The sequence below is a fragment of the Elgaria multicarinata genome, chromosome 8 (assembly GCF_023053635.1).
Source record: "Elgaria multicarinata webbii isolate HBS135686 ecotype San Diego chromosome 8, rElgMul1.1.pri, whole genome shotgun sequence".
Lineage (NCBI taxonomy): Eukaryota > Metazoa > Chordata > Lepidosauria > Squamata > Anguidae > Elgaria > Elgaria multicarinata.
In genome coordinates this window covers 52,513,344-52,539,483 of record NC_086178.1, presented here as the reverse complement: position 1 = coordinate 52,539,483, position 26,140 = coordinate 52,513,344, and the positions used below count along the sequence as shown (strand labels likewise).

The following is a 26,140-nucleotide window of genomic DNA, read 5'->3' as shown; positions in this document are numbered from 1 at the left end:
CATCCGCAGTAACTTATAATATGCTGGCATTTAAAATATTTTTGGTCCACCTCTTTTACCTTTGGTCCCACACACCACTGCAATGTAGCTTCTCTGAGAAGTTTCTCCAAAACTGAATTTGGCCTTTGGGTTGAAAGAGTTTCACCACTGCTGCCATAACTGATCATTTACCTCTTATCTCACTCCACAGATACCATGGCTTCAGCAGCAGCAGCAGCAGCAGCAGCAGCAGAAGGGCCATCCAACACTGTTGGGAAGAGGACCTCCAAATCCCAAAGGGTAATGGAGAGCAACTCCCCTGACCTGACTTCTTCATCGTCAACTCCAGATGTAGTCTGTGAAGACAGTCCAAAATGGGCTGCACTCTCACCACCGCGAGGGTCACCATCAGAGACTGCTCCAGTTCCATCCCATCTACTAAATGGGTCCCCATGCCAGCAGCTTTCAGTGATCGTGAACCGCCTCCCACTAGCTGAGGCCACTGGGGCAAGTAACAACCCATCGGAACCATTACAGGTGGACCTACAGCCTGTCTGCGGAACATCATGCCAAAAACCCCACCTATGTGAGTATGCAACCCACAGGCTCTGCACCCTGCATCACAGGGCTATGGCTGGTGCCTGCTACATCCTTGTGGCTTGCTTTTTGCCTGTGGAGATTTCTGGGGGGCAGCAGGTAAGGAGGGCTCTTGGGGGGGGATACATGGCTGGGCTAGTAGAACAGCGTATAACCACAGTCAATATGTGGGGTGGGAAATCAGATGTGATTGCAAGCAGGACGTGAGCCTACTGTGGAATGGGAGTGGTACAGTGTACTGCCCAGAGAGCTTCGGCTATTGGGCGGTATAAAAATGTAATAAATAAATAAATAAACAAACAAACAAACAGTCAGCCAGGCATCCCCACCCATGTAGCATTCAGCGGTTACAGGAAGGAATGTTGAGTGGACAGCCACCCTACCCAGCACATGTCTTGGCCCCTTATTGTAGGACCATGGTACAGATGAGGGTATATGTGGTGCTCTTGCTTGGATACCTTCCTATGGCCTGGTCTTCCCTTCCCTTCCCTACAGCAACCAGTCTAGGACTTGCCATCCTGAATGGTCAGAACAGAATGGAGCAGCTATTCCTGGACACTCTGGGGAATCGAAGAACTGTGCAGGTGAAGCTCCAAGACATCCAGGGCCACCTGGATGGCCTGCAGAAACAACAGGACTGCTTACTGCAAGCCCTGAACGATTGTCGTGACAGCCATAACGTTCTGGATGTGTGTAAGTTGCAGAAGCAAATGGAAGCCATCTTTTCCCACCAGCAAGTGCTACAGACATCAGTGCAGCAGATCCTGGCAATACTGGGCCTGGAAGAGAGCCGGCCATAAGGAACTGTGTTGTCCCCCATCTGTTCATTCTCCCAACCCACCTTGTCTCCACTACCAATCCTTCTACACCTTGCACACTCCCCCTCTCCAATTGAAACAGAGGTTTTTTGTTTTGTTTTTTTAAATACAGTTCCTTTTGAGGTGGGTTTGGTTTTCCAGACCTAGCTTTGTATCATCAGGCTTACCTATTGGCTTGTACTAAATTCTGGTCCTTTTCTGCTCCCTCTGAACTGCCATCATGGTCAGTTCTGGAAACCTTATGGTTAGAACCTCTTCCCAAATGGATAGCACTCGGTTCTCGCCATACCAAAATAAGCAACCCCCCTCTTACAATTTTGTCTGCTAGAGAGACGTGGCGTATAATATCACGTCAATTACAGTTTGATCCATTCTCTCATGCAAAATTGACTATATGGGGAAATCCAGATTTAAGAACTGAAAGGAAAGCATTTCTGTGGAGGACATGGACGGATAAGATGATTTTTACTCTGGATCAACTAATAGGCTCAGACGATGAGTTTTTGCCTTTTTCAGACTTGTGTGTTAAATATAATTTATCTGCTATGGCCCAGTGGCAATACTTGCAACACCTGCTGGAATCTAGGTTTGGTCCAGTTGCTTTTACAGCTTCGGAGCCTCCAGCACTGTTAGAAACACTTAAAACAGCTGAACTGACACGTTGATCCACAACGCACATATATAAGTATTTAGTAGCAGTAAGTAATATGATACCCATGTTGGATCCTGGAATGGATCAGTTTTACTTTATTCCTGAGCTTTAGCATGCCCACTGACTGAAGACATGAAGAAATATTTTTAAATGTCAAGGCCACCATCTGGACAATGTAAATAATTTATTAAATCAACCTCTATGTCAGTAAAAGCTCTGTTTTAAAACTTAACCAAGTATCTGAGCTTTATTGGGTTTTTGCTGTTTTCTACTGAGAAGCTTCTAAACAACTCTGCTTATTCTTGAGAGGAGTCACTTCCAACAACCCATAGTTTAAGACTGGACTGGAATAGGAAATTTCAGTGACCTATCTTGCCTAACCAATGGACAGCTGCCCTAACATCTATATCTGAAGCTTCTATGGATCTCAGGTTACGACTTATTCAGCAAAAAAAATTGTTTCAGGTTTATTGGACTCCACAACACCTTTTTAATAAGTGTTTGTCTAACTTGCACAATTGTTGGAGATGCATCCAATGCTTCTTTAACTCATATGTTTTGGCAATGCCCCGTAGTTCCCCCTTTTTGGGAGGAGGTAACAATAAGGATGAACTTTGTACTGAATCTGTAATATGGAACAATGTGCATGTCTTCCTAAATTACCTACCGGCTTCTTGGAAGTTAACACATGGTCAGCACAGATGGATCTTCAGATTCCTTATGACAGCCAAAAGACTTATACTATCACATTGGAAGGACAGATTCACACCTCCGATAATGCAATGGACTGAGGACTTAATAACATTATCAACTTTTGAATGGGTATTATATAGACGCAACTTGCAAGGGGATAAATACAAGGATATCTGGTCTGCTTTTCTTGAGACCTTTGTGTAACTCCCCCGCTTTTTTTAATGAATGGTATACACAATGGAAATCAACGATAATCCTGTAATACGTCTTTGTTCCCCCCCTCCATTTTCACAATGTATTTCCTGTTCTATTTTGTTAATATTCACAATAAAAACAAAGAAAAAAATACAGCTCCTTTTGTTTGTCATACAGATACTGGGCCTCCATGACACAAGGGATTATCGTGTATTAATTAAGCAGTGATAACCCTCAGCACAGGTGGGGCATGTGCAGTCACCATTTTGAATGTGCAACCTCTAATTAAGGAAGTGTGGTGTGCGAACCCAGACATTGATTTTAAATAACGCTTGGTTTGTTGTAGGTTTATGTGAGTGTTGTTTAAACCTTGAATCCTCCTCCCATATGACTGAGTTCCGACGATACACTGCGACTGCCCAATCGAGGGTTGCATTTTCAAGATGCATTACCAGTGTCATTTGTAGGGTAACCATAAGGAGGTGACTAAAAGGAGGACAACATGGTCAGCCCCCAAGGGGGCGTGCCCACCAACATGGCCGGCCCCAGGTGTGTGTGTGTCTAGCACCAAAGGGATGTGCCCACCTGAACATAGCCTTGGTCACATATCTGATTTTACAGCACACAATTACAAATCTGTTCTACGTAGCATCTTAATCTTAAAATCACTGAAATGAAGAACAAGTGATTCAATGTATCTGAAATTAACTTCACTCAATCCTACTTTTGTAGCTTTTGCTGTATTTTGAAGCTTTTGCTATACTTCGTGTGATACGTTTTCCCCTTCCCTCAAATATATTTTCTGACTATATCCTCACTTGTTGCAAGCTGCTGCTACTAATAGGGTTTGCTGCTGGCCGTCTGACTTTTTTATTTTTAAATGTCATTTTTTTAAAAAAAAACTAGTGTACAATTGTCACAAGTTTCTTTACTCTAACATTAGGATGGGTGTTGGTGGTGGACACTACTTTGCCCTTTCACACTTCTCACTTATATGTGTTAGCTTCTCAAGGCTTGTGCGTTGGCACCACTTTGCACATCCAGACTTTGAACTTCTACTTCCTGTACAACTCTGAGACCCTCTGAGGCCCACCATTGGGCTAAGTTACAACAGGTGTCTCTGTGTTGTCTGTGCAACCTCTTCTCTCTCTCTCTCTCTCTCTCTCTCTCTCTTAAGTCGTTGCCCCCAAACCAAAGCTTCCAGCCTCAAACAATCTCCCCCTCCCCCTTTCTCTCTGCCAAAGTCTCCCAATGGTCCAGCTGGGCTGTGCACTTGTGGCTGGGGATATTGCTTATTGCAGCTTATTGCTTGGTCATGTCATGACTCTTACTTAAAAAACCTCCACCATCAGCCACCTCCACATCCTCTCCTCCCGCACAACCGCTTGACTCTGATGCACTCTTAAACACTCTGTGTGGCAAGCCAGCCTCTCAGGGCCTGTCCGGGAAAGCTGCCAGTAGACCAGCTAATTAGACGGAGATACAGATGTGGGCAGCGTGCCTAGACAAACCCCAAGAATTCAGCCACAAACTCAGCAAACAAACAGTGGAGTTTGTCTTTATCTGTGCTATGAAATAACACAGTTAACTCTTTAATGTCAGAGTACAAGACATTTAAATAAGGCAGAGTCCAGTTCCGTTCCAAAAGTCAAAGGCTTATGAGAGGTAGAGAGAGTCCAAGAAACAGTCTAGAAGTCCAGGGATAGGACCAGGTCACGAATTCCAAGCCAGTCTGAAGTTCAACCAGGATACAAGGTCACCACAATCCGAAACAGGAATCAAGAGCTTTCGCCAGGATGCTCAGTTAATCTCTGGCAAAGTTCCTGTTGCTTCCCAGCTCTCTAAATACCCCTCCCTGGCAGCTACAGGTGTTCCCTATTGAGTTGGCGTCTAGCATAAATACACAGAGACCTGCGCTGGGCTTCCTTTTCCACCCTATGCTGCCTAAACAACTGTGCAGGTAAGTTTGTTGCTTCTCCCTCTGTGTCTTCTGAATTGGCCAAACTCCCTGCTGGTTTAATCACCGGCACGCTGGTACTTGGCTCAGCTTCCACTTCGTTCTCTGAGTTGGCCCCACTCCCAGCTGGCACCAGTTCAGCAGCCGTGACACTAGCCTCTGCCTGTAAAGGTTCTGCTTCCTCCTCCTCTGAGTCCATCCCCAGAAACTCTTCAGAGGGCCTAACAGGGCCAAGCTACAGGTGCATCTGGGTTGCCTTCAGCCTCTGTCTGCCTTATGCCAGCCAGCCAACATCTCCACCCTCAAACAATGAGTATATAAATTTATATACAAGATATTATGAGACTGCATGTTTTAATTTCAATCTCTTTCCTACTAAGCCCTACCATGGAATGTGCCATTTTCATTGCTGCCATTCTTTGAGTTAATGTTCCCATGATCCTAACAGCTCTTTCATGAGAGATAAGTGTATATGTGAAGCTAGAAAATTATGCCCCAGTATACAGTATTTTACATTTACTTACACTTGAATAGGCATGTCTAGGTTTCCTGACCAGAACAATGTTGGCTTGCCATGCCAATATTGACCACAAACTTCTCCAAAAACTAATTGTAATACTTTCTCTTCACTTATATTGTTTAATATGATCTTAGGGGAAAGCATTGTGGGTTTTTTTTACTGTAATTGTGCAGTTTCAGGCTGACGTACCATTGTTATTTGTGCAGAAATAAAATAAAAAATATAAAAAATTAATTGCAGGAGGAAGAACGTAGTGGGTGGGGCAGGAGATTTTGCCAGCATAGTAGTGATACAGGTGAAAAGATATACAAGCTGAAATAGTGCAACAACGCACAAACCTGGAAGTGCCCAGCACTCAACTCGCTAAGGAAACAGAGGGGGAAATTGTGGACTCAAATTGGGGGAAGGGGAAGTAAGTGTGATGGATTCCATTATAGTCCACCTTGAGCTGTGGAAAAGTGGCAGAATTTTTTTATTTATTTTTAAAAAAACCCTTTGCCAATTTGTTGCCCATTCATCAAGTTTGAAGAAAGCTTTTTGGAGTTCTTTGCAATCGTCATAGATTGTTGTACATACATTTCATTTTCTGCCTTCTCATCTTCAGATATATTTTAAGGCTATTCTCAGATATTATTTATTTATTTATTTATTTATTTATTTACATTTATATACCGCCCCACAGCTGAAACTCTCTGGGCTGTTCACAAAATCTAAAAAACAGTAAACATTAAAACGTATACAAGATACGTATAGATAGCTTTCCTAGAACTGAATAGATGTATCATAAAGTATTGTATCAGTCACTGGTCTGCTGATCCAAATTAGTAAACTGTTCTGGGGCAGTTACCAAGTTTGGTTTTTTGTGCACTTTTGCCATTTGAATTTGAGACGTGGTGTTCTCCAATCAATCTTAATGGCCACGAAGGAAAATAGAAGATAATCAGAATCAGTCAAGGGTTATTCACAAACACAGATAAGATCCCATGATATCAGCGACACTTTATTATCAATATATCAAATGTCACAAGAAGACTAAAAGGATCAGTACGGTGCAATTTCCCTATATAGTAATCCTAGATCTCAATAACTTCTCAGAATATCATACAGTCCTGACTACCGATATTTGGGTAGACTCATTTCTAGGGTGTACACAAAAGAGCAATATGGCTAAAAGAAACATTCAAGTCCCCATCAGACAATTCTGTGGAAATTCTTGATTGCTTTCCAATCAATTAATACTCCCATTGTGTAATTATTTGAGGGAGATTGGCCTGGTAAACTACTCAGGTGTAGACTGAAAAATAAATTAATTCTCTCAACTAGAAGTAAGAACAGAAGCATAAATTTAAGCAGAATTATCATAACAGTAATGCAGCAACTACATTAAGGCTAGTAATTTTGAGTGCCAGGGTTCCAGATGCAAAGAAATTAGAGCCTGTCTGATGTTGCAGCAAAACATTGTGAAATCCAGAGTCCTATGAGAAAAATCCTTGGGTTTCTGACAGTGGACGAGACATGCTCTGGAATGCCCAGTGCAAGATCCCATCAAAGGTATTCTGGAAGATAATAGAGAAAAGAAAGACAGTTAAGTTTGTTTACCTGGGGCTGTATATACACAGGGAAAGCCCCACGGTGGATGCAGACCTGAGCTGCGTCAGTTACGTGATGCAGGTACAGCTTTGCAGCCACCACGGGGCTTTCCTGTGAAGCTACGCATCGAAAAAGTTGGGGACTTACCCCAACTTTTTCAATCGGAGCAACGTTGTTCTGGGGCCAATCCAGGGGTAATGCCTGATGGAAGGTGATAGGCAATTGTTCACCTTCCACCAGGAAGAGGGTGGAACAGTGGCTCTGGTACCCAGATGGCTCCCCAGAAACCCTGTGCTCTTTCCTTGACGTCAGGGTTACCCAACACCACCCCAGGAGACAGAAACCACTGGGTTCCTGAGGGAGGTGGTGCCAACCCGGTGCTGTGAAGACAAGCCCCCTGGTTACAAGTATTTGAATACGAGTGGTGGCAATTCCAGCAAGCACAAATGCTGAACAGCACACAACTGCACAAAAACTGAATAACAGCCAGGACAGTGGGGTAAAAGGACTGATATCATGAGTGTGATACTAGATGCGTCGGAAGTGTACCAAGTTACAACTAGAGTGCCAAGTGTCAAAAATTATCAGGAGGGACTTGATTTCTGCTGAAGCCTGCAGTATTGTAATTCTGAATTCAAGAAACCACAGAACAGTCCAGTAATGCACATAAAAGTCACAATAATATTGGTTTCCATTACCTCCCCTAGGAGGGAATCCAGCTCATCTTTGTTCAGAACAGGTTCAGTCCCAGCAGATTCTTCCACCACCTAAGATTAAAAATAGTATCTTTCAATGCTGTCCTAGGCATAAATATTAACAACAACAATGAGAATCCCATGTGGTAGTGTGGTTAGAGTGTTAGACTAGCACTGGGGTGATCGGAGTTCAAATCTACACTCAGTCATAAAAACAAAACCTCGCTATTATTTCACAGGATCATTGTGAGGATAAAGTAAGCTAGAGGAAGAAGGGTGGTATCATCGTCATCATCATCATCATCATCATGGATGAGTTTATGCAAAAAGGGGGGAAGCCCAGATAGGAACTGCCAAGTTTCACCGGCTGTAAAATGGGGGATTGCACTAATGTGATGAGGCTTTTCAGACAAATTGCTAGTATCTGCCACAGAGGATCACATTGGCCATGCTGGCTGGGGATTATGGGAGCTGTAGTCTTCATACATATAGTAGGTATGTAGTTGGGAAATGCTGACAGATCATAATTGGACCTGCCAGAGTTCTCCATGTGTCTTTCAATTTTATCCAGTGGCTGAAAAAAAGATGATGGAAACCCTGACCTTCACTGCTCGTAGTGTTGGAGTATTTGGGTTTGCGGCTCCTTCCAAGCTGATGGTTGCAGGGCTGCCAGAGCAGGTCTTGCAGATCAAGATTCCACTGGAACACAACATAAGGAGGATCTCAAGTACACCATGAAGACATGAGCCTATCTTTCACATAAGGAGTTAAATTTGGACTGGACTGCTCAGACTACAGGTGGGAGACTCACACGGTTGAATGCTATTCAATACAAAAGCATTCTGTCCACAAGAAAACTAGATGTCAGGAAGCAGGCCAGGCTAGAACTCCTCTCTCTGACATAGTTTTTTTTTGTTTTTTTAATATGGAAGGCTTTTTTTAAAAAAAATAGAGGAAGAGCATTTAAGTGTGTGGGCTCCTACCTGCAGATTGAAGTGGTACAGTCCAGGCACAAGTTTAGATCCTCTGTTCTATGTCAGAAGTAGACCTAAGAGGGAATGGAGGCTAGGCCATAAAACTTAGGGCTGATTCATACAATTGACTGAGAAGTGGCTTTGGCTGCCTAGCTGTATGACGGAACCATCCAATGTTGCTGGCCATGACACCTTGTCTTGAGTAAAATACTAGAACACCTATATGGGAAGGATTTGTGGCAGCTCCAGACAGAGGTTTCAAGTTTTAGATGGACTGATTTAGCACATTTGGCACACCTGTGCAAAACCTGTGCCTGCCCCACGTTTCTGGCTTAGCACTATGACACTAAACTAACTGCATGAAGCCACCATCTGGGCAAGGCTTTTGGGAACTAGCGATGGCTTTATTCTTGGCTGTGATCGACACCTGATTTGATCTGCATGGGCAGGAAAATGGCAGGGCCAGTGGAAAGCCCTGAAGCATTTATTGCAGTAGATCATGTCTCCTCCTTTCCTGCACACACCGCACTTGTCGCCAATGGTCAGTTTCTGCAAACAAAATGAGACATGGAGTCAGTTTCTAGCAAGACTTGGTCCGCTCCCCACCCACCCCTCCAGAATTGTCCTGCAAGACCGAATTGCCATGTCTTTATTTCTACCTTATGCTTAAGTGCTCCAGTGAAATTCCTTAAGTTCTAACTTCCCCTATCCACAAGGCTTGGGGCACAAAGAACAATTTAAACTTAATTTAAAAAATTGTAAAGATTAAAAGCCCAATTTAAAATCACAAAAACTGAGTAGCAAGGGGTTCAGGGTGCTTTATCCACCCAAGTTGTAATCATGCAGGTAATGTTGGTGGCCTTAATGTGAGTTAATTAATACATGGGTGATGTTTTACAACTGACCTTCCATTCAAAAGTAGCAGCAAAAGATGCAGGGACTTCTGGCTTCAACCCCTAAACATCCTAGGGACAGGGTAATAGGGCACATACCATTTTCTCTGTCTCTACACTTCTGGCAAAATGTTCTCTTTCCTCTGCATCTCTTTGTATTTCCAATTTTGATCGGGAGCCAAAAAACCAAACCTGGCTCCAGGAGCTGCTTCACACATAATGCATTTCTTACATGGATAGCCAGTGTGGTGTAGTGGCTAGAGTGTCAGACTGGGAGTTGGGAGATCCGGGTTCTAGTCCCCACTCAGCCATGGAAACTCACTGGGTGACTTTGGGCCAGTCACAGACTCTCAGCCCAACCCACCTCACAAGGTGGTTGTTGTGAGGATAAAGTGGAGAAGAGGAGGATTATGTATGCTGCCATGGGTTCCTTGCAGGAAAAAAGCCGGGGTATAAATGCAATAAATAAAAATAAAATATGACTTCTATGTAGGAATCTGTATATTCTCTGTCCCTTCACTGACCTATCTGGACAACCATTCCTGTTATTACATGCATACCATCACGTGTAAACAAAACAGTTATTTTACTGTGTGCAAATGCTGCAGGAAGCCAGGGCTTCTCTTCCATGTGTACATAGTGAAATAGAGGCATGCACATTTGTCACATATGATGGAGAACATGCAGGGTATATGAAACTCCAATATGGAACTAAGGATGGTTATTCAGGGAGATAATTTAAAAGTTCTTTGCTGCTTTAGAGTCTTTTAGGGATGGGGTGGGAGGAATAATTGCCCTTGTGAGATTCTTCAGGGGACCAGGGAAAATGCAGAAAAGTGGTCTAAGCAGAGTATGGTTTTATTGCAACAACTTTAATCGCAAACAACTGCCAAAACCTTTCATGGCTGCCTGATCAGGTCCAGCTTCTGCAGAGGGAGAGCTTCTGTCCAAAATAAAACTGCTAGGAAAATATGAAGGGGACTTCAAGACATTATGTTTGGTATATGGAGGATCAGCATGAAATTGATGTACGGAGCATGTAGAGCAGAGGTAGAAAACATGTGGCCCTCCAGATGTTGATGTTAAGCTCAGAGAGCATAACCAAATGAGACAGATGATGGGAGTTGCGGCCCACCAACATCTGGAAGGCCCCATCTGTGATGTAGAGGATAAGAGTGAATGTCACCAACTGAGTCATCCATCTTTGTTATGCACCTGCGTAGTGTGCATAACAAGCAAACTACTTTTTCCTTCTTGTGATTCTGAGAATTCTGCTATATCCCTCTAAACATTTAATCTGCCATATACAGTCCCCCTGGCAGAAGGAGGAAAGTACCACCAAGGCAACAAAATCTCACGGTGACTTAAAGCATGTGAAATGGCGACATCCATTGAAACGTGTGAAAACCCCATAAGAAGGAGAGCTACCGACCAGCTGTTTCTCTGTTCCCACACTCTGTACTGTTGGTGGTACTGCCACGGGCACTGGGGGCAGGGAAGGCAGAGCCTGTCTGAAGGAGGCACACACAGGTTCTTTGATAAGAACTCTCCTGCCATCTTCTGTTGTCCTCTGGACATATACAGCACCCTAAGTAAGTATTAGAAATGAATATCACTCCAGTCTGTATTCAGTAGCAATCAAAACATCCACAAGGGGGCACTGTAGGACATTGCATATGTTTCCACAGTTTGACCATTGACAGCCATACAAAGATCTTTAAACGCCTTTCGAGAGACTATATGCCTCCCTCATTAAAGATGAATGCATTTCAAAGGTCTGGGTCATAGCTCTGAGCAAAATTCTGTTTCTTTACTCACAAAGGAAAATTGGACCGTCATACAGAGTCAGGGCTGGCCCCAGACAATTTGCTGCCTTAGACTAAGAACAAGATGGCAGCCTTCTTCCATTCCACATATAGAGGCTGACTGGACTTGGCCATTAAATCTTACATCAGCACTGGTGACAAAACAAGGTCCTCCACTGCAATTGAGGGCAGCAGGCTAGCTTAGGACAGGCCTCATGGTACGTACGGCTCTGCCTCCCAACATCTGGCTGTTGCTCCCTGCCACCAAGCATCTGCTGCCTCAGGCTGCCACCGCACTCTACCCAACGGCAGGGCCAGCCCTAAAGTGTTCCACCTCTGACCACAAAGAGCCATTTGAGGAGATCCATGAACAGAAAGGCAACCCTTTGGAGCTGCTACATGTTGGGACTTTTTCTGCATGGAGGAGAGAGGAGAACGAAGAGACAGGATGTTACTGGGCACTGGAAAATCAAGGATCCTAGTCCTATCGTATTTTATGGTTTTAATTGTTATGAACTGCCCAGAGAACTTCAGCTATTGGGTAATATAGAAATGTAATAAATAGATAGATGCAATACCTGAGCCTGAGAATGTGGCTCTCTGCTGTTTTCTTCTTCCTTACGCCTGTCTTGTTTCACCTTCCCGGGTGAGCAGGAATCACACCTCCATGTCCCACTTTCCAGTGTCCCAAATCGGAAAGGAAGGAGTGTGATCATGGAGAGTGGGAGCGGGAGGGAGAGAGAGAGAAGTAAACGAACAAGTCAGGCAAATGTAAAGAGAAACTGAAAAAGAGCATCTCAGCGTAATGACAAGCCTGACAAGCATCTCCTGCAGGGGGCCAATTTGGTGACAGGAAAGACCCTGTCGGACACTCTGCAGGATGCACATACTCTCCAGTGACGTGGGGCCACGCTATGGAGAAGGGGCTCCCATGCCACTGGGAGAGTGTGGGGGATGGGCAGCTGACGGACCTGAGCTGATCAATGTATATCAACAGGACAAAGGATGCAAATTATGTTCTGAGATTAACACCGTTCTACATTTCTACTTCGACTGAAATTAGTGGGGCTGTGAATATGTAAGTCGGGGCGGGGTGGTGGTGGGTTTGTCCGTTTTGAGCACAAGGGCTGAATTCCATTTCAGAGAAGCTGTCTGGGGCAGGACCAAAAGATCAGTATATTTTAGCTTAACGCTCTTACGGACTGTAACTATGTTACTAAGAAGGGGGAAAAACTGCACAAAAGCCAGAAAAGGGGGCAGGGCCAGGAAAAGGAGGCCCTCTGGGGAGTGGTCAGATTTGGCCCCTGGGCCTGAGATTCTACACTCCTGATGTAAGTATTTGCAGCAAGAGGGCCACTGGGTCACCAGATCTCACTTTTCTGACAGCCTTGGGCTTAGCAGAGATGTTAGTAGGACCATACTGTAAAACTACAAAAGCAAATTGAGGAAACGGTTGCAGTGACTACGGAGAATTGCAATCAATCAAGAAAAGAAGCCATCCTGCAGTTCAATACCTGGACCAAGGTGTGATCCCAGGTGGAAGACCCCTGTTCACTAGCAGAGCTGTCATTATTACCTGGGAATCTCTGTCAGCGGGGGTACAAGGCAGGCAAGATGAAAGGCCTTGGGGCATCCGTCACAGCAGATCAGCTCCCCACCATCCCTGCAGATGGCACATTCATCATCGTTCTTCTGGCCCGCCAAATTGTGGTTAGGATTAAAGCAGAAAGAAGACTCAGTTTTGAGCTAGCTTCTCTGGATATGGCTGGGGAGGGGTAGCATCAAAGCTGCCTTCACCCAGCTATCCAGGCCATCATCCCTTTCTGCTATTATTTATCATCATCATCATCATCATCATCATCATCATCATCATCATCATCATCATCATGCAGAGGCCACCAGTGAGGGAGGAAGCAGCAGCCAGGCACCTCTCCACCGTGCCTGGGTCCAGCTCCAGCTGAGAGCCCCCTCCTCCCTGCTGTCACCTGTAACAGCTGAACTTTGCAACTAAGATTGTAGCGCCTGAATTTGCTTTCCTTTCCCCCCTCCTCCTCCTCCCTCCCAATCCCCTTTCCTTTTGTGTCATGTCTTTTAGATTGTAAGCCTGTGGGCAGGGACTGTCAAGAAATACTTTTGTACGCCGCCGTGAGAGCCTTTTTTGGCTGAATGGCGGCATAAAAATCCTTAAATAAATAAATAAAATAAAAAATCATCATGTCAAGCACCTAAAATTCACTACATACTGTATGGAGATTAAAAAAAACAGGCCATCTCTGCGCACAGGCTCACACAATCTAATAGATATGACACAACGGGGAAGGGGAGGGAGGAGTGATGCGAGCAAGTCCAGGTAGCAGCTCCTCCAGATGATTTCAAGTACCCAGCAGCAGCCCTTAGAGTCTAAGGTCCAGCAGTGGCAGAGGCCAAAGGGGGCTTCCCCTCAGTTCTGCAGTCTCAGGGCAATTGCAGACAAGTTTCTTTCAGGCAGGGAAGAAGGAGGGAAGCAAACTCCCTGCAAGATGGGCAACTGAACTGAACCTCAGGGGCAACATGCAAGGAAGAGAAGATGGAGGCTTCCTTTGGCTTTCCCGTGGCTCTGTGCCATACACTGAGATGGAGAGTGCTCAAGAGGAGACAATTGACTCCAAGGTCTCCCCATAAAGTAGCCACCCAGGTAGCTTTCTTCCCAAGTTACCCATTTTCTGCTCAGAAAGCCAGCTGGGCAGACTGCCCAGCACTTGACAGGGCACAAGCATCTGGTTTCTGCCCCATGCACATATCAAGCATGGGCAGGCCAACTCTTCACATCAGAGGCAGGGAAGCTGTGGCCCTCCAGATGTTGTTGGAGTCTACCTTGCTCACTGGGACTGGTGGGAGTAAGAACAGCCTAAACACACACCCACACACCCCTTTCCTTGCTGGGCTCCAGCGTAAAGATGAGCTGAGAGAAAATTGCTTAAAGCAAAGGAGCATAGAAGGGCATGGGGAGAGGTCTCACTTCCCTTTCTCCTGCATTCCTTTTAGGGTTGGTGTGGGCAGCTTGTGGCTCTCCAGATGTTTTAGCCTAAAACTTCCATGATCCTCTATTGGCTATGCTGGCTAGCAATGATGGCAGTTGTAGGCCAAAACATCTGGAGGGCCACATGTGCCCCATCCGTTTTAGTGGGTAATACCAGCGCTAGTGATAATGATGTTGCACTAGCATAAATCAATACTTGCACAATGCATTTAGTACAACAGGATGCGTGGGTGATCTGCCACCAAATGTTGGTGACAAATTGTTGCTTTCCCCTGTTGTGCTAGTTAATGTCGTGCAGGAGTTGGTTTATGCTAGTGCAACATGATTAGTGCTAGTGATGGGACACTACTGGATACAACTCAGTGTGAAGAATAGAACCCCCACTTTTGCTTTATCCATGTATTGGACAAAAATGTGGATAAAATACTCATGGCTGTTCTATTTGGCCCAGAGGCTCCAGGCCCAGCAGTGAGGCAAACCAGCTGCCTGGCAGGTCAAGGAGAAGAAAAACCACAACAGTTCTAAGTCAAGCCTGCCAAAACAGCAGGGGAGCTGTCCAGCCGAGGTGCTGCACAAACAAGGCCTAAGCAGCTACTCATGGGATTTTATAGCTGGTCCTGCAGCTCCACCCTTCCTACAAGTGCACTAGTTATGCCTGATCCTGGTAATACTTAAGTCAATGATGCTTCCTCGGGAGCAGTGCTATGAAAAGGCTGCAAAGTGAGTATTGGCTTCCACATGGGCTCAGCAGAGCCTTTCTTCCTGGGGCATCCAGAGGGTGATCCTGAGGTATCTGGGACAATGAGAGAATAGCTGGTTCCCCAGATTCATCAGGTTCTAAGAGAGGGGAGTCCTCTGTGGCTGGTCCCCAGATGTTTCCACTCCTTCTGCCCTCTGCATAGACCTGGAGTCTACAATGGGGCTCTTCTCCACAGCTGAGACTCCGCAGTCCAAAACTGGATACAAAGTCATGGTGTATCCTCCTCCTCTTCCTCTAATGAAACCCACTCCTGGGAATGAGAATATTGCTGGTGAAGATGGGCAGAAGGGATAGAAAAAGTGGTAGAATGGCAACAGAACTTGTGATTCTTAAACACGTAAGACTTCAGAATGTTGACAATTCCAGCAACAGATTCTGCATGAGTGCTACATCCTGTATTGGGGTGGGCAACATGTGGCCTGCCTGCAGCACCCCCACCCCCCAGCCATTTTCTCAGGGGCCAAACTGTTGCTGCTGAATTTCTTGCCACCATGGTGGAGGTAGCAACAACCTCCCCACAACCCCCACAAAAATGTTCCTTGAAAACAAGGCACACAGGGAGCTTTTTTTTACAAGCAGAACTGTGCTACTGGAAGCCTAGAGTGTCTCAGTGGCAATGGCATTTTCTGTGACAGCAGGGGAGGGAGGCACCCCTGGAGTGTTCCGGAGTATGGGGGGATGCAGCCCTCTGACCTCTGGAAGTTATCTGACAGTAGGACTGATATGAAAACAAGGCATAAATTCTATACTTAGCGTGAGTCCTTTGTCCATGTAAATTTTTTACATACGTCTGGCAACCTTGATGGGATGTGCAGAAAGCACGCCATGGACATAATGACTGAGCTTTTGCAAGCTTTGCTAATTAGTTCCTATTCAGACATAAGGCCTGAAACCAAAACCCAATTGTGCAGGGGAAGGGGGCAATCAGAGACATCTTTGAGGTACATTGGAGTCAGGCTGTTAATTGTCGCGATTACTTTTAACTTTGAAATCTTTGGGGAATTCCATCTTGGCAGGAGCAGCGTAGGCTCCACCCAGGGGGAAAAACATTTCGCCTGGGCTAAAACATGCCCCAGTGGTGAATCTGGCACCAATTTAAGTAGCTGAGGAACCCTGGGACTTCCCAAGCAAAGCAACGCACAACTCTTGAAACACCAAACTATATGCTGCAGCTTGGTGGAGAGAAGAGAAAAGCTAATGAGCAGGACGGCAAGGCACCAGAAGCCCAACTCAAGGGGCAGCTCTCTGCAGGCCCCTTGGAGGCACACAGCCCTGGGGCTGCAAGAGTTGCAGTGATGCCTGGAACACATCTTCACTATGAGGAACCGGAGGTTTTCAGACCAAAACAGTGTCTGCCTAAGATGGATACTACAGTACCCATCTGCCTGCTCCCGCTGTTTTGGGCGTGATTAGTAACTGAATGCATTTTAAACAGCTTTGTGCAGTCCGTGTCTTTTCCCATGCCCAGTCTTAATCAGTGTCCAATGTCTGGAGTTTTTAAATGTGAAAAGGAGCATTTCACATTTTACCTGGCAGACACGTTTCCAGCTCCTACTGTAGGTCTCACAACAAACACCATCATGTTTGCCTGCAATCCCATGGAGCTGTGTGGCTGAAATCACAGGGGGGCAATGGGCTAGGGAGATGCTACTCGCCGTTCCCCCCTGCATGTTTTCAGATGTATTTTTCCCTTTCGAATGCTACGGTGCTCACCCTATCTACATGGGGTGGATACCTGGAAAATAAAGTCTGCAGCATTAAATGTGAATTGAAGTGGGGTACTACCCTCGTTGAAGTGGGTACTAACTTTTGCATAATCTCCCTTACACTTGATTCAATAGACAAACAGCCTGGCTGCTCGCCTTCCACAATGTCTGCTCCTTTTCTTTCTTTAAATTTTTAAAAACATAATACTGACTATACACATTCCCACCTCCTAACCTACCCCCCTTTCTCATCCCCAGTTCCTGACACTGCCCAGTCAGTGTGTTCTCAATCTGATGGAGATGTGCGAATTGAAACAATGTGATAGGAATTGAAAGAGTAGGGGATATAGTATGCTGGAGTTGGGCTGGGGAAACCCAGGTTAGGAACATAGGAGGCTGCCTTCTATTGAGTCAGACCAATGGGCCATCCAGCCCAGTACTCTTGACAGCATCTCTCCAGGGTTTGGTGCAAGATCCTTTCCTAGACCTGCCAGGTGATGCTGGGAATTGAACCTGGGCCCTTCTGCAGGCAAAGCAGGTGCCCTGCCCCTGAGCTCCATCCCGTCCCCCTTCAGCCATGCTGGATGACTCTGGGCCACTTGCTGCCTCTCGGCCTGCACAGGACTACTGTAAGGATAAAATGGGGCAAACCTATGTGTGCTATCTGAACTCCTTCCAGGAAGGCTGGAATACAAGCAAAATTCTTAAGGAAGTCAAATGTTATTGCCGAGTGTGAGAGTGAGCAACTTCCCATGCTATTAAGAATGAAACAAACTAACCAAAAATCCACAATAGGAGGAAATATATAAGCAATAGCCCAGGGACAACAGAAAAGAAAATACAAAGAGCACCAAGAGAGGGTTGCTGGCATATCCCTAAAGTAGGGGAAGAAGTAAGGGAGATAGAAAAACTAAGCATAAATTGGCTCCGTTCAGACAACATGTTAAACCATGCTGCCTAACCACAAAATGGTTAATGGAATGCATTAAGGTTAAGTGCTGAGATGATATATATATATATATATATATATATATATATATATATATATATATATATCATTACCTGATGGGGAGCTGGATCCGCAACGTGAGAGGGGATGGGGCAGCACCTCTCCTGCAAGTTTGCTTTTTGGTCTCTGTTCTGAAAGTGAAGAGAAAGATCAGGATGTACGTACATATGAATGTGCTGACTAAACCTGCAGTCCTAAAACACACTGAGCTGTAAGCTCCATTGAACGCGGTGGGACTAACTTCTGAGTAAATATCCATAGGGTTGCACTGAACTAGGTTTCCCCAATCTGGCGTCCTCTGGATGTGTTGGACCACAATTCCTAGCATTCCCTAGCCAGCCCTGTTGGGGGATGCTGGAAGCTGTAGTCCAACATACCTGGAGGGCACCAGGTTGGAGAAGGCTCCCCTGCCTAAGGGCCACCATGTGCTCGTTGCCCTTCAATATTTTTGCACCTTGAGTTAAAAGCCAAAATGACGCTCCTCTCCCACTCCTTTGGCCGCCATGGCATATGGGGACAGGAAAGCAGTGTCTCAAAGAGAACAGGCAGATATGGATCTCCCACTGCCTTGAAGCAAACTAGTCAATTAATGCCATATTCTCTGTCTAATGCTAGTTTTCTGCAGGAGCTCTGATTTTTTCTGTAAGCAGAGCTATCTGATGTGGATGCCTTGAGGCAATATCTTAAAGATCTGACCGTTGATAGCTGGTAACATCTCCACATTCTGGAGATGTGCTTCCCTGGGAGCTGGGATGATTCAAGAAGGGCGATGTGAATGGGCCGTGATGACTCATCTTTATTTCTCCCACTAGATAAAGGGAGGGGGCAAACGAGGAAGCCAGCCTCTGCTGGATCTGAAAAGGAGGCAGAAATCTAACTTTGCTCTCTACAGGAAATCCTAAGGCACAATGAGTACGAATCTGTTGGAGTGTTAATGCTGCAAACCCTCATCTTAAGCTATGTGTAAATAAACTTTATATCACAGAAACACAATAAGTCTCTGGGGAACTCTTTCTAAGGAAACGGAGTCCTGGAGGAATGCCACACAAAAGCCACTCAAGCTTCCCCAGAGGTGAAAGAACCAAGCTGAGCCATAAAGCAAGGAGGCCAAACTCATGTCTGAATGAAGTGTTCTGGCTTTTGGATGCAACAGCAGACTCCAGGCTGATTTACGCAGCTGCTTTTGCTGTTGTTCAGCCCCTGGAATTCCCTGAGCGTGGTGGCTGGGTCACGTGACTCATTTGCCACAGGCAACAGTTGCCAGGTTTGCATCTTATTATAGGCTGGCAGTTGCATGCAAAAGTATTGGTAAAGGACCTTGCTGCAGGTGCTATATATGTAATCACTGGCAGTGTCTACTCCTGGGAAATGAATCACACGACTCACCCAACTCTCACCAGGGACTGAGAAATTATGCAGCTACTACATGCTTGCCAGGAACTGGCCTTGCATGCAAACGGATAAGGCAGCCCAGCATGGGCTACTCTTCATTGTAAAAATTCGCCCTACAAAATGTGAAGAGGCTAGAAGCATAGTGTCTTACATACATATTCAGGGATCTGAGATTCTTTTGTTTTCACACTGGGTTTCACTTCACGAGCTTTATTCCTCTCTCCGAGCTCTTCCAATTTGCTTGATGCATAAAATTCACCACCAACTTTGATACATTTCTTCGCATCGCCTAGAAAAATGGAAGATTGCACTGGTTTTCTGTTTTCCAAACTGGGCCATAAAGTTGCCTATGTTCTAGCAGAGACTGATTCATTTTAACACCTTGAATAGCTCCTTTAGAGTTCTGACTGAAGCTCGGAGCGGATTCACTGGCCCACTGACGTCAGAGTCACTAGCCTGCACTGGTTGGCATGCAACTCCCATTATTCCTAATGGCCTCGTTGGCTGGAAATATTGAGAGTGAAACTCCAACACCCCTGGGGACAACCACGTTGGGGAAGGCTGGTGTGAATAGTTTCAAAAACTGTAATGTGACTATGAGGACACATCACATAAATTGGGCTTGAAGTCAAATTCATGGAGGATGCAAAGAATAGCGTGTAGCCCAGTATGAGACATCACTTTTGCCCTGGAAAGGAGGAGGAAGATTTGGCCCAGGGCCTTGTATTTCTCTGTCTACAGCGCAAAACCAGGAAATGTTACAAGATTCAATGCTTTTTGCCCACACCCTGAGGCCAGTACATTGCAGCTGATTTAGCCTGCAGCTGCTGTATAATGTCGATACTGCGAAAACAACAACACACACACACACAAAAGCAAACAAATGGGAATTAGCAAACAAATGGGAAAAAGCAAACAAATAATAATTAGACTAGGCAACTACTGGACATGACATCTGCACTGCTCCAGCTTCACCACTAATTTGCAAAGCAAACATTCTTCTCATGATCACAATTCAACCAGAAAGCATGAAGACCAAGTTAATGCGGACTTCAGGGGTGAGCAACTGGTGGCCCTCCAGAGTTGCTGGACTGCAACTTTCATCACCCCAAGCCAGCATAGCCAAATGGCAAGGGATAAATAATGGCGGCTGCAGTCCAAAAACATCTGACCAACCAGGCCCGCCGTACTTGATTATGACAAAAGCGATGTGTCAGCCAGATGTTTTGTTCTGACTTTTATACTGCTAGTTTTACCCTACCCTGTGCCTGTTTGGTGCATTCTCTTCCCCTCCTTATTGTTTTATTATGATTTTATTAGAATGTAAGCCTATGCGGCAGGGTCTTGCTATTTTATTGTTTTACTCTGTACAGCACCATGTACATTGATGGCGCTATATAAATAAATAAATAAATAAATAATAATCATAATAAATGGACATCTCTCTCTTTTCTTTTCTCCTCAGTGCCCATGTCCATTCTACCTGAAATGGAGTAACAAGCAAGTCAACTTTATCTTTCGTTAAGCAAGATGAAAATATATAACGGAATACAATTTCACAGAGTAAATCAGCTCATTCAAATACCTTAGGTATGGGTACCACTGCAATACAACAGAGAACCTACTGGGTTTGTATCTGGCAGAGCTGGATTTGCATCTCTACTCACTGACATAACTTGCTGGGTGTGGCCTTGGCAAGTTATTCTCTCCGAGCGCAATCTAAACCACACGGTCCACATTTGTACGCAGAAAGATGCTATAGTCCAGGGGTGGGCAACCTCAGGTCTGGGAGCAAAATCCACCCGCTTGGGGTTTTCATCTAGCCCCTTGGGGTTTCCCAGGCAGCCACACCCCTTTCCCCCAGCCACACCCCCTCACTTCCAACAGCCTATAGGCTTTTGTGCATTTTTTCCTCCATGCTAAAAGGTCAAGACGCCTCTCCCAAGGCTCAGTTACTGGCAGTTAGAGCTTAAAACTACTATGTTGGTATTTTTGGCCCCACCCACCACCAAAATGCAGCCCCTGAGAGCTTCTCTGACATTGAATTTGGCCCTCAGGTGGAAAGAGGTTCCCCACTCCTGCTAGACATTCTGGATAATAGGGAACAGATTCTGGTAATGTTTGAGTCAGGGGTCAGTCAAGGCAAAGTGTAAAGGGTAATGCTTACCATTTGGAAGTGGGTAATGCTGAATGTCAACATTCTCTGATTTCTTCACAGCTTTTGCCTTTGGAAGGGACCCTGTTGATTTATAGGACAGGTTACAACACTGAAAGCCAAAAGTATCTCCCCCTACCACACACACAAAATGACCAGCAGTTACATATCCCATGTGGATGACATGATGGGTCTGGTTCTGGGCTTTTGTCAGGTGCTCATATAATGTTGCACAGAAATGCTAATGAAAAGAAATGTTGAACTCCCACCCCGCGTTTCATTTAATGTATGAATACTGGTTAGAAAGAGAAAAATGCATTCCGTTAGCATTAAAAAGGAATTCTCTCTCTGGGGCTTTTAGTGCATGTGGGTATGTGCATGTGTGTGTCCTTTATTCTTTCCAGTTGTTCTTTTGCACATTTCGGATGAACTCTGGCATCTACAGCAAAGCCCCAGCAACTACTTCTGTACCAAGGTGCGAGTCGCCTTTTGCTGAAGGTTGAAGTAAGTGCGAAGAATCTTTTTCCTCTGCCGCCTTCCTCTTTCCTTGAGGCTTGTGCTGAGCCAGGATCTTAGGGCAGCTTGGGAGTTTCCTCGCCCTGCGGTGCCTGCCAAGATCCATCTCTGAAAAGATGGAAAATGTCGAGATTTGGTGGGATTCCTGCCCAAGTCTGTAGAAACCTTGCCTTCGAAATGGAAGACAATGCCTCCTTGTTGAGTAAGAAGACAGACAATATCACACAGAAAAACAGGCACGCTAACAGGTATGTCTTCTGTGAGCAAGGGTTACTTTAAAAACACACACACAATGCTGTTGGATATGGGCACTGCCATCATTACCCTCCTCCCCAGGAACCATTTTAAAGAAAAGGAAATACCCCCCTATCCCTGGTAGGTTCAGTGGGTTTTTTATGACTGCAGGCTTTAAAAAAAAGAAATGTGAAGATACATATATACATTGGGTCTAGACCAGTGGTTCCCAAACTTTTTCAGGTAACCGCCCCCTTGGTTCCACAAACTCATGCTCAGTGCTCCCTACTCTACCCTATAAAAATCATTATTCAGAATAGCGGTTTTCAACAACCCACTAAGGAAGATAACAACAATAAAATTCAAAACAGTAACAATTAATTGAATATTTATTCAAAATCCAATTACATTTTTTATAGTTTTTTCAATTAAACATAATTGATGAACTTGATCCAGTGATATCATCTTTTCAAAGTCCGATAGTCATTTAGCAAGAATATTCGATATCACATGGCCTTAGATGATGAGTGTAGTATATTTGGGTAGAGTCATGCCAGGAGAGGCGCTCCATTAGCCCGAGTTGTCCGGAGCCGTGTTGCCAACAAGACCCTCTTTAATCCACACATGTATTAATACTGTTTAAGAAGAGTCCTTTTAATGGTGAATTGAAATGTTTCAAAAGCACCAAAACACTAATAAAGAGACATACTCTGCTTGGTGTGCCCCGCCCCGCCAGCTGCAAACAGAGGCGTTCTCTCTCTTTTCCCTCCCTCCCTTGGCAAGCCTGGGACAGGTGCTTCTCATTTAAAGGGGCCATGCTCCTCTGAATCCTGCTGGTCTGGGTGCCCGGGCTGAGCAGCAGCGGTGGCGGCCGGGTGGAGGAGCTGAGCTGAGAATGAAAAAGGGGCTGTACTCCGTGCGGCCCCTTTAAATGGGAAGCACCCGCTGCAGGCTTGCCAAGGGAGGGAGGGAGGGAGGGAGGGAAAGAGAGCAAACGCAGCTTGACGGGGCAAACCAAGCAGGGTATGTCTCTTCATTACCGTTTTGGTGCTTTTGAAACATTTCAATTCACATTTAAAAGGACTCTTCTTAAACGGTATTAATACATGTGTGGATTCTTCCCCTATATATATGGTTTGGGATCAAACTACCTTCTCCCATAAAAATGTCCCTGGGTTTTAAGACCTTCTGGAGAGGCGCTTCTCGGAAAAGACCACCTCGAGCGCCCCCCTGCTGCTCCCTTGCCTCTTAACGACCCGCTATGCAATCCCACTGCCCCCAAGGGGGCAGTACCAACCACTTTCGGAACCACTGGTCTAGACTAAGGGCAAAATCCTATGCATGCTTAGACAGAAAAAGTTCTACAACTCCCAGGATTCCTATCTGGGGAATTTAAACATACATAAGATTATGCCCTAAGTTAGCTAAAACTTAGGTCCCACTGAAATCAAGGGGATGTTAATCATGATAAATCATGATTTTAATGGGAACTAAGTTAGTTTGGAACCAATCTATCATTCCCAGCTTCTAAAGCTGAGGGAGGTGTATCCCCCTGTCTCCACTTATAATTCACCCATGAGGGTAACTTCATTTTCTTCTGGGGTATGATGACCTCAGCTAATACCTTTAGGAAAGCTGCTTCGAATGGACTGGAGCTTAGAATACCTCTCCAGGTTATAATCCTTGAAGAGGACCCTCCAGAAGTCTTGGATGGAAGGTGAATCCTGACTCAGCAGCCATGTCAACATTGCATGAAAAGCCTTGTGGCAGCCGTCCTTCTCCATCCGATGGAGAGTGTCCTTCAAGGAAAAAGGCAAGGAAAAGTCAGTCTAATCCCCAAATAGATTTGAATAGTTAGCATAGACTTCAGTGTTGTTTAGCTTCTTCAGGAGAAGGGAGCTAACAGTCACAATGAGAGTTTCAACATTCTATGAAATGTGATAATGCTGAAAAAGGGGAAATCAAATAAAAAGAAAGGTACCATCACAGAAGTACTCAAAACTTCTAACCTTCTGATTTAAACACTTTTGAGTGTCTACAGGTGGTGGAATATTGGATTCTAATTCCCATCAGATCCAGCATGGACAATAGGCAGTGATGCCAACATCATCTAGAGGGCCTCATGTTCCCTGCCTAGTCTACAACATAATACAGTTTCACAGAACACATTTATGATTTCATAGCTATTTGCAAGGATTTTCAAAAGGCACCCATGAAATTTGTTATGTTAAATGTCTAGGGCATACTTTGAGATTCACCATGAAAAGCTGGTGCTACAGTATACCCAGCATCAACCTCTAATAAAAAGATTCCCTGCCCCCAAAACTGAACTCTGGTAAAGGCCTATGCAAGCAGAGTAAGAGAGATCCATAGCCCTGAAGAATGGTCACAATGACTCCAAAAACATGTCTGTTAAAATAGGTTGTAATCTGCTTTGTTGCTCTTTTTACCCTGAAAAGCAGGTTATAAAAATATCAAATAATAAATGATAATAAAAAGCAAAAATATCAAAACATAAAGACCCATAAATGCCAACAATATTTTTAAATTTCCTGTGTTCCCAGTGAGAATTAGTATCTACTTTTCAACCATACCTTGCCTGCTAGATGAATGTGAGCTTTAAAAAAAAAGCTATATGTTTATTCAAAGTTTTACACAGAATGAAAGAAAACACAGAAATGCAGAATAAATTCCCCCAACTGAAACTACAGAGATTAATCAAACAAAATTAATGCTGGACATGATTCATATGCTGTCTTGAATAACCTAAAAGCATAGGTATCTAACGTATCCCTGATTACACATTCTAGGCACATCATAAAATAATTTCAGAAATCCTAGTACTATAAACTGAAGAATAAGCAGGCTCAGAATTGTTCCTATTCCTCTCACCTTGAACATCTCTTCAGTGACAACTTCATGATCTGCAAGTCCATGAAGTAGTGGGAAGACATCATCCACTGCCATGGAAATCTCTGTGCGATAAAGCTTCAGTAATTTCCGCAGGTCCCCTTCTCCGAAGGGTCTATCAGAACTAAACATCCTGGGACAGAACAGCACGTATAGGTTAGGAGCATCCCTCCTCCAGGTCCATTTTTTGTCCCCTTGCATCCATTAACTCTTACTAAAAGACATCTTAACCTTTACATTGTTCTTGATGTACACTTCTTTTAGTAATGGCCAATGCAGGGAAAAACACACACGTGCATCTTTGGTGCAAGTGACCCTGAAAAATAATCTCAACTCCACTTCTGAAGTAAAACATGATCCTAGATCATTTTACAACTCTTACTGTCAACTCATCTGTCTCTAGAAATGCAGATTTGCAAGTATAACTTGCAAAAAGGTATTCATATTCCTGTTATTCTTTTTCTAGGATTCACTGTCTTTCATCTCCTCGACTCCTAAGCACCCAACTCTGATTTATTTTGCTTACTGTCCTTACTATCAAAGGAGGGAGACAGCACTATCGTCCTCACCTGTCATATGGCGGGCACAATATAGTATCTGTTTTCTGCAGTTGCTTGTGCCCTTTATACTGCTCAGTCTGTGGAGAGAGAATGAATGTGCCAGGAGGAGGGTATGTTTGTATGTGTGCGACATCAACATAAAAAAATACCTAATGAGGAAACCAGTAGTATTCTCCTAATAGTGACTCTCTGATGAATGTGGAAAATTAAAGCTATCTCCAATTAAACCCATTTGGCCTGCTTTATCTGAACATGTGTGAGAGCTTCACTCCACCCTGAACCATCTGCACCCTGTGCCTTACCTGATTGGAAAATGGAAGGGCTGTGCTGTGTCTAGGAAGTAGCATCTGCTGTTTCCACACTGGGTTGGATCCAACTGTTGCACAAGCAGAACTCCCCTTCTGCAATAGGAGCTCCACTCATGCAATGGGACTTCCCTGTCCTGCCCTCCCCTCCCCTCCGCAGCCTACCCCTCCCCTCAGTCTGCTCCAGAAGCTCCTACAACTCTCCT

The 26,140-nt window shown here is 44.8% G+C and overlaps 1 protein-coding gene and 1 long non-coding RNA gene across 2 annotated transcripts; one reads left to right on the top strand and one right to left on the bottom strand.

Annotated features, from left to right (window-relative positions):
- The first annotated feature begins 455 nt into the window (after positions 1-455).
- LOC134402722 (uncharacterized) lies at positions 456-2,278 on the top strand. Its single transcript, XR_010025723.1, has 2 exons — positions 456-565; positions 1,072-2,278. It is a non-coding gene; the product is annotated as an uncharacterized LOC134402722 (long non-coding RNA).
- Positions 2,279-6,390: 4,112 nt separating this feature from the next.
- Positions 6,391-25,308, bottom strand: AIRE (autoimmune regulator). The gene is made up of 13 exons (XM_063132378.1): positions 25,052-25,308; positions 23,784-23,958; positions 21,881-22,033; positions 21,422-21,493; positions 19,410-19,543; positions 17,916-17,993; positions 12,945-13,060; positions 11,947-12,043; positions 10,996-11,151; positions 9,098-9,219; positions 8,299-8,395; positions 7,700-7,768; positions 6,391-6,967 (listed from the first exon to the last, which is right to left on the bottom strand). Exons 1-13 carry the CDS (start codon positions 25,268-25,270, stop codon positions 6,887-6,889), a joined length of 1,569 nt encoding a protein of 522 aa, XP_062988448.1. The 5' UTR covers positions 25,271-25,308; the 3' UTR covers positions 6,391-6,886.
- Positions 25,309-26,140: the final 832 nt, after the last annotated feature.

Excerpts from the sequence above, each read along its gene's own strand:
- AIRE (XM_063132378.1), bottom strand. The coding sequence starts at position 25,270 with ATGCAAGGGGACAAAAAATGGACCTGGAGGAGGGATGCTCCTAACCTA. Across the intron at positions 21,494-21,880 it reads AAAAGGCGACTCGCACCTTG|GGTCCCTTCCAAAGGCAAAA; the intron begins GTACAGAAGTAG and ends ATAAATCAACAG. Across the intron at positions 6,968-7,699 it reads TGGATTCCCTCCTAGGGGAG|AATACCTTTGATGGGATCTT; the intron begins GTAATGGAAACC and ends ATTATCTTCCAG.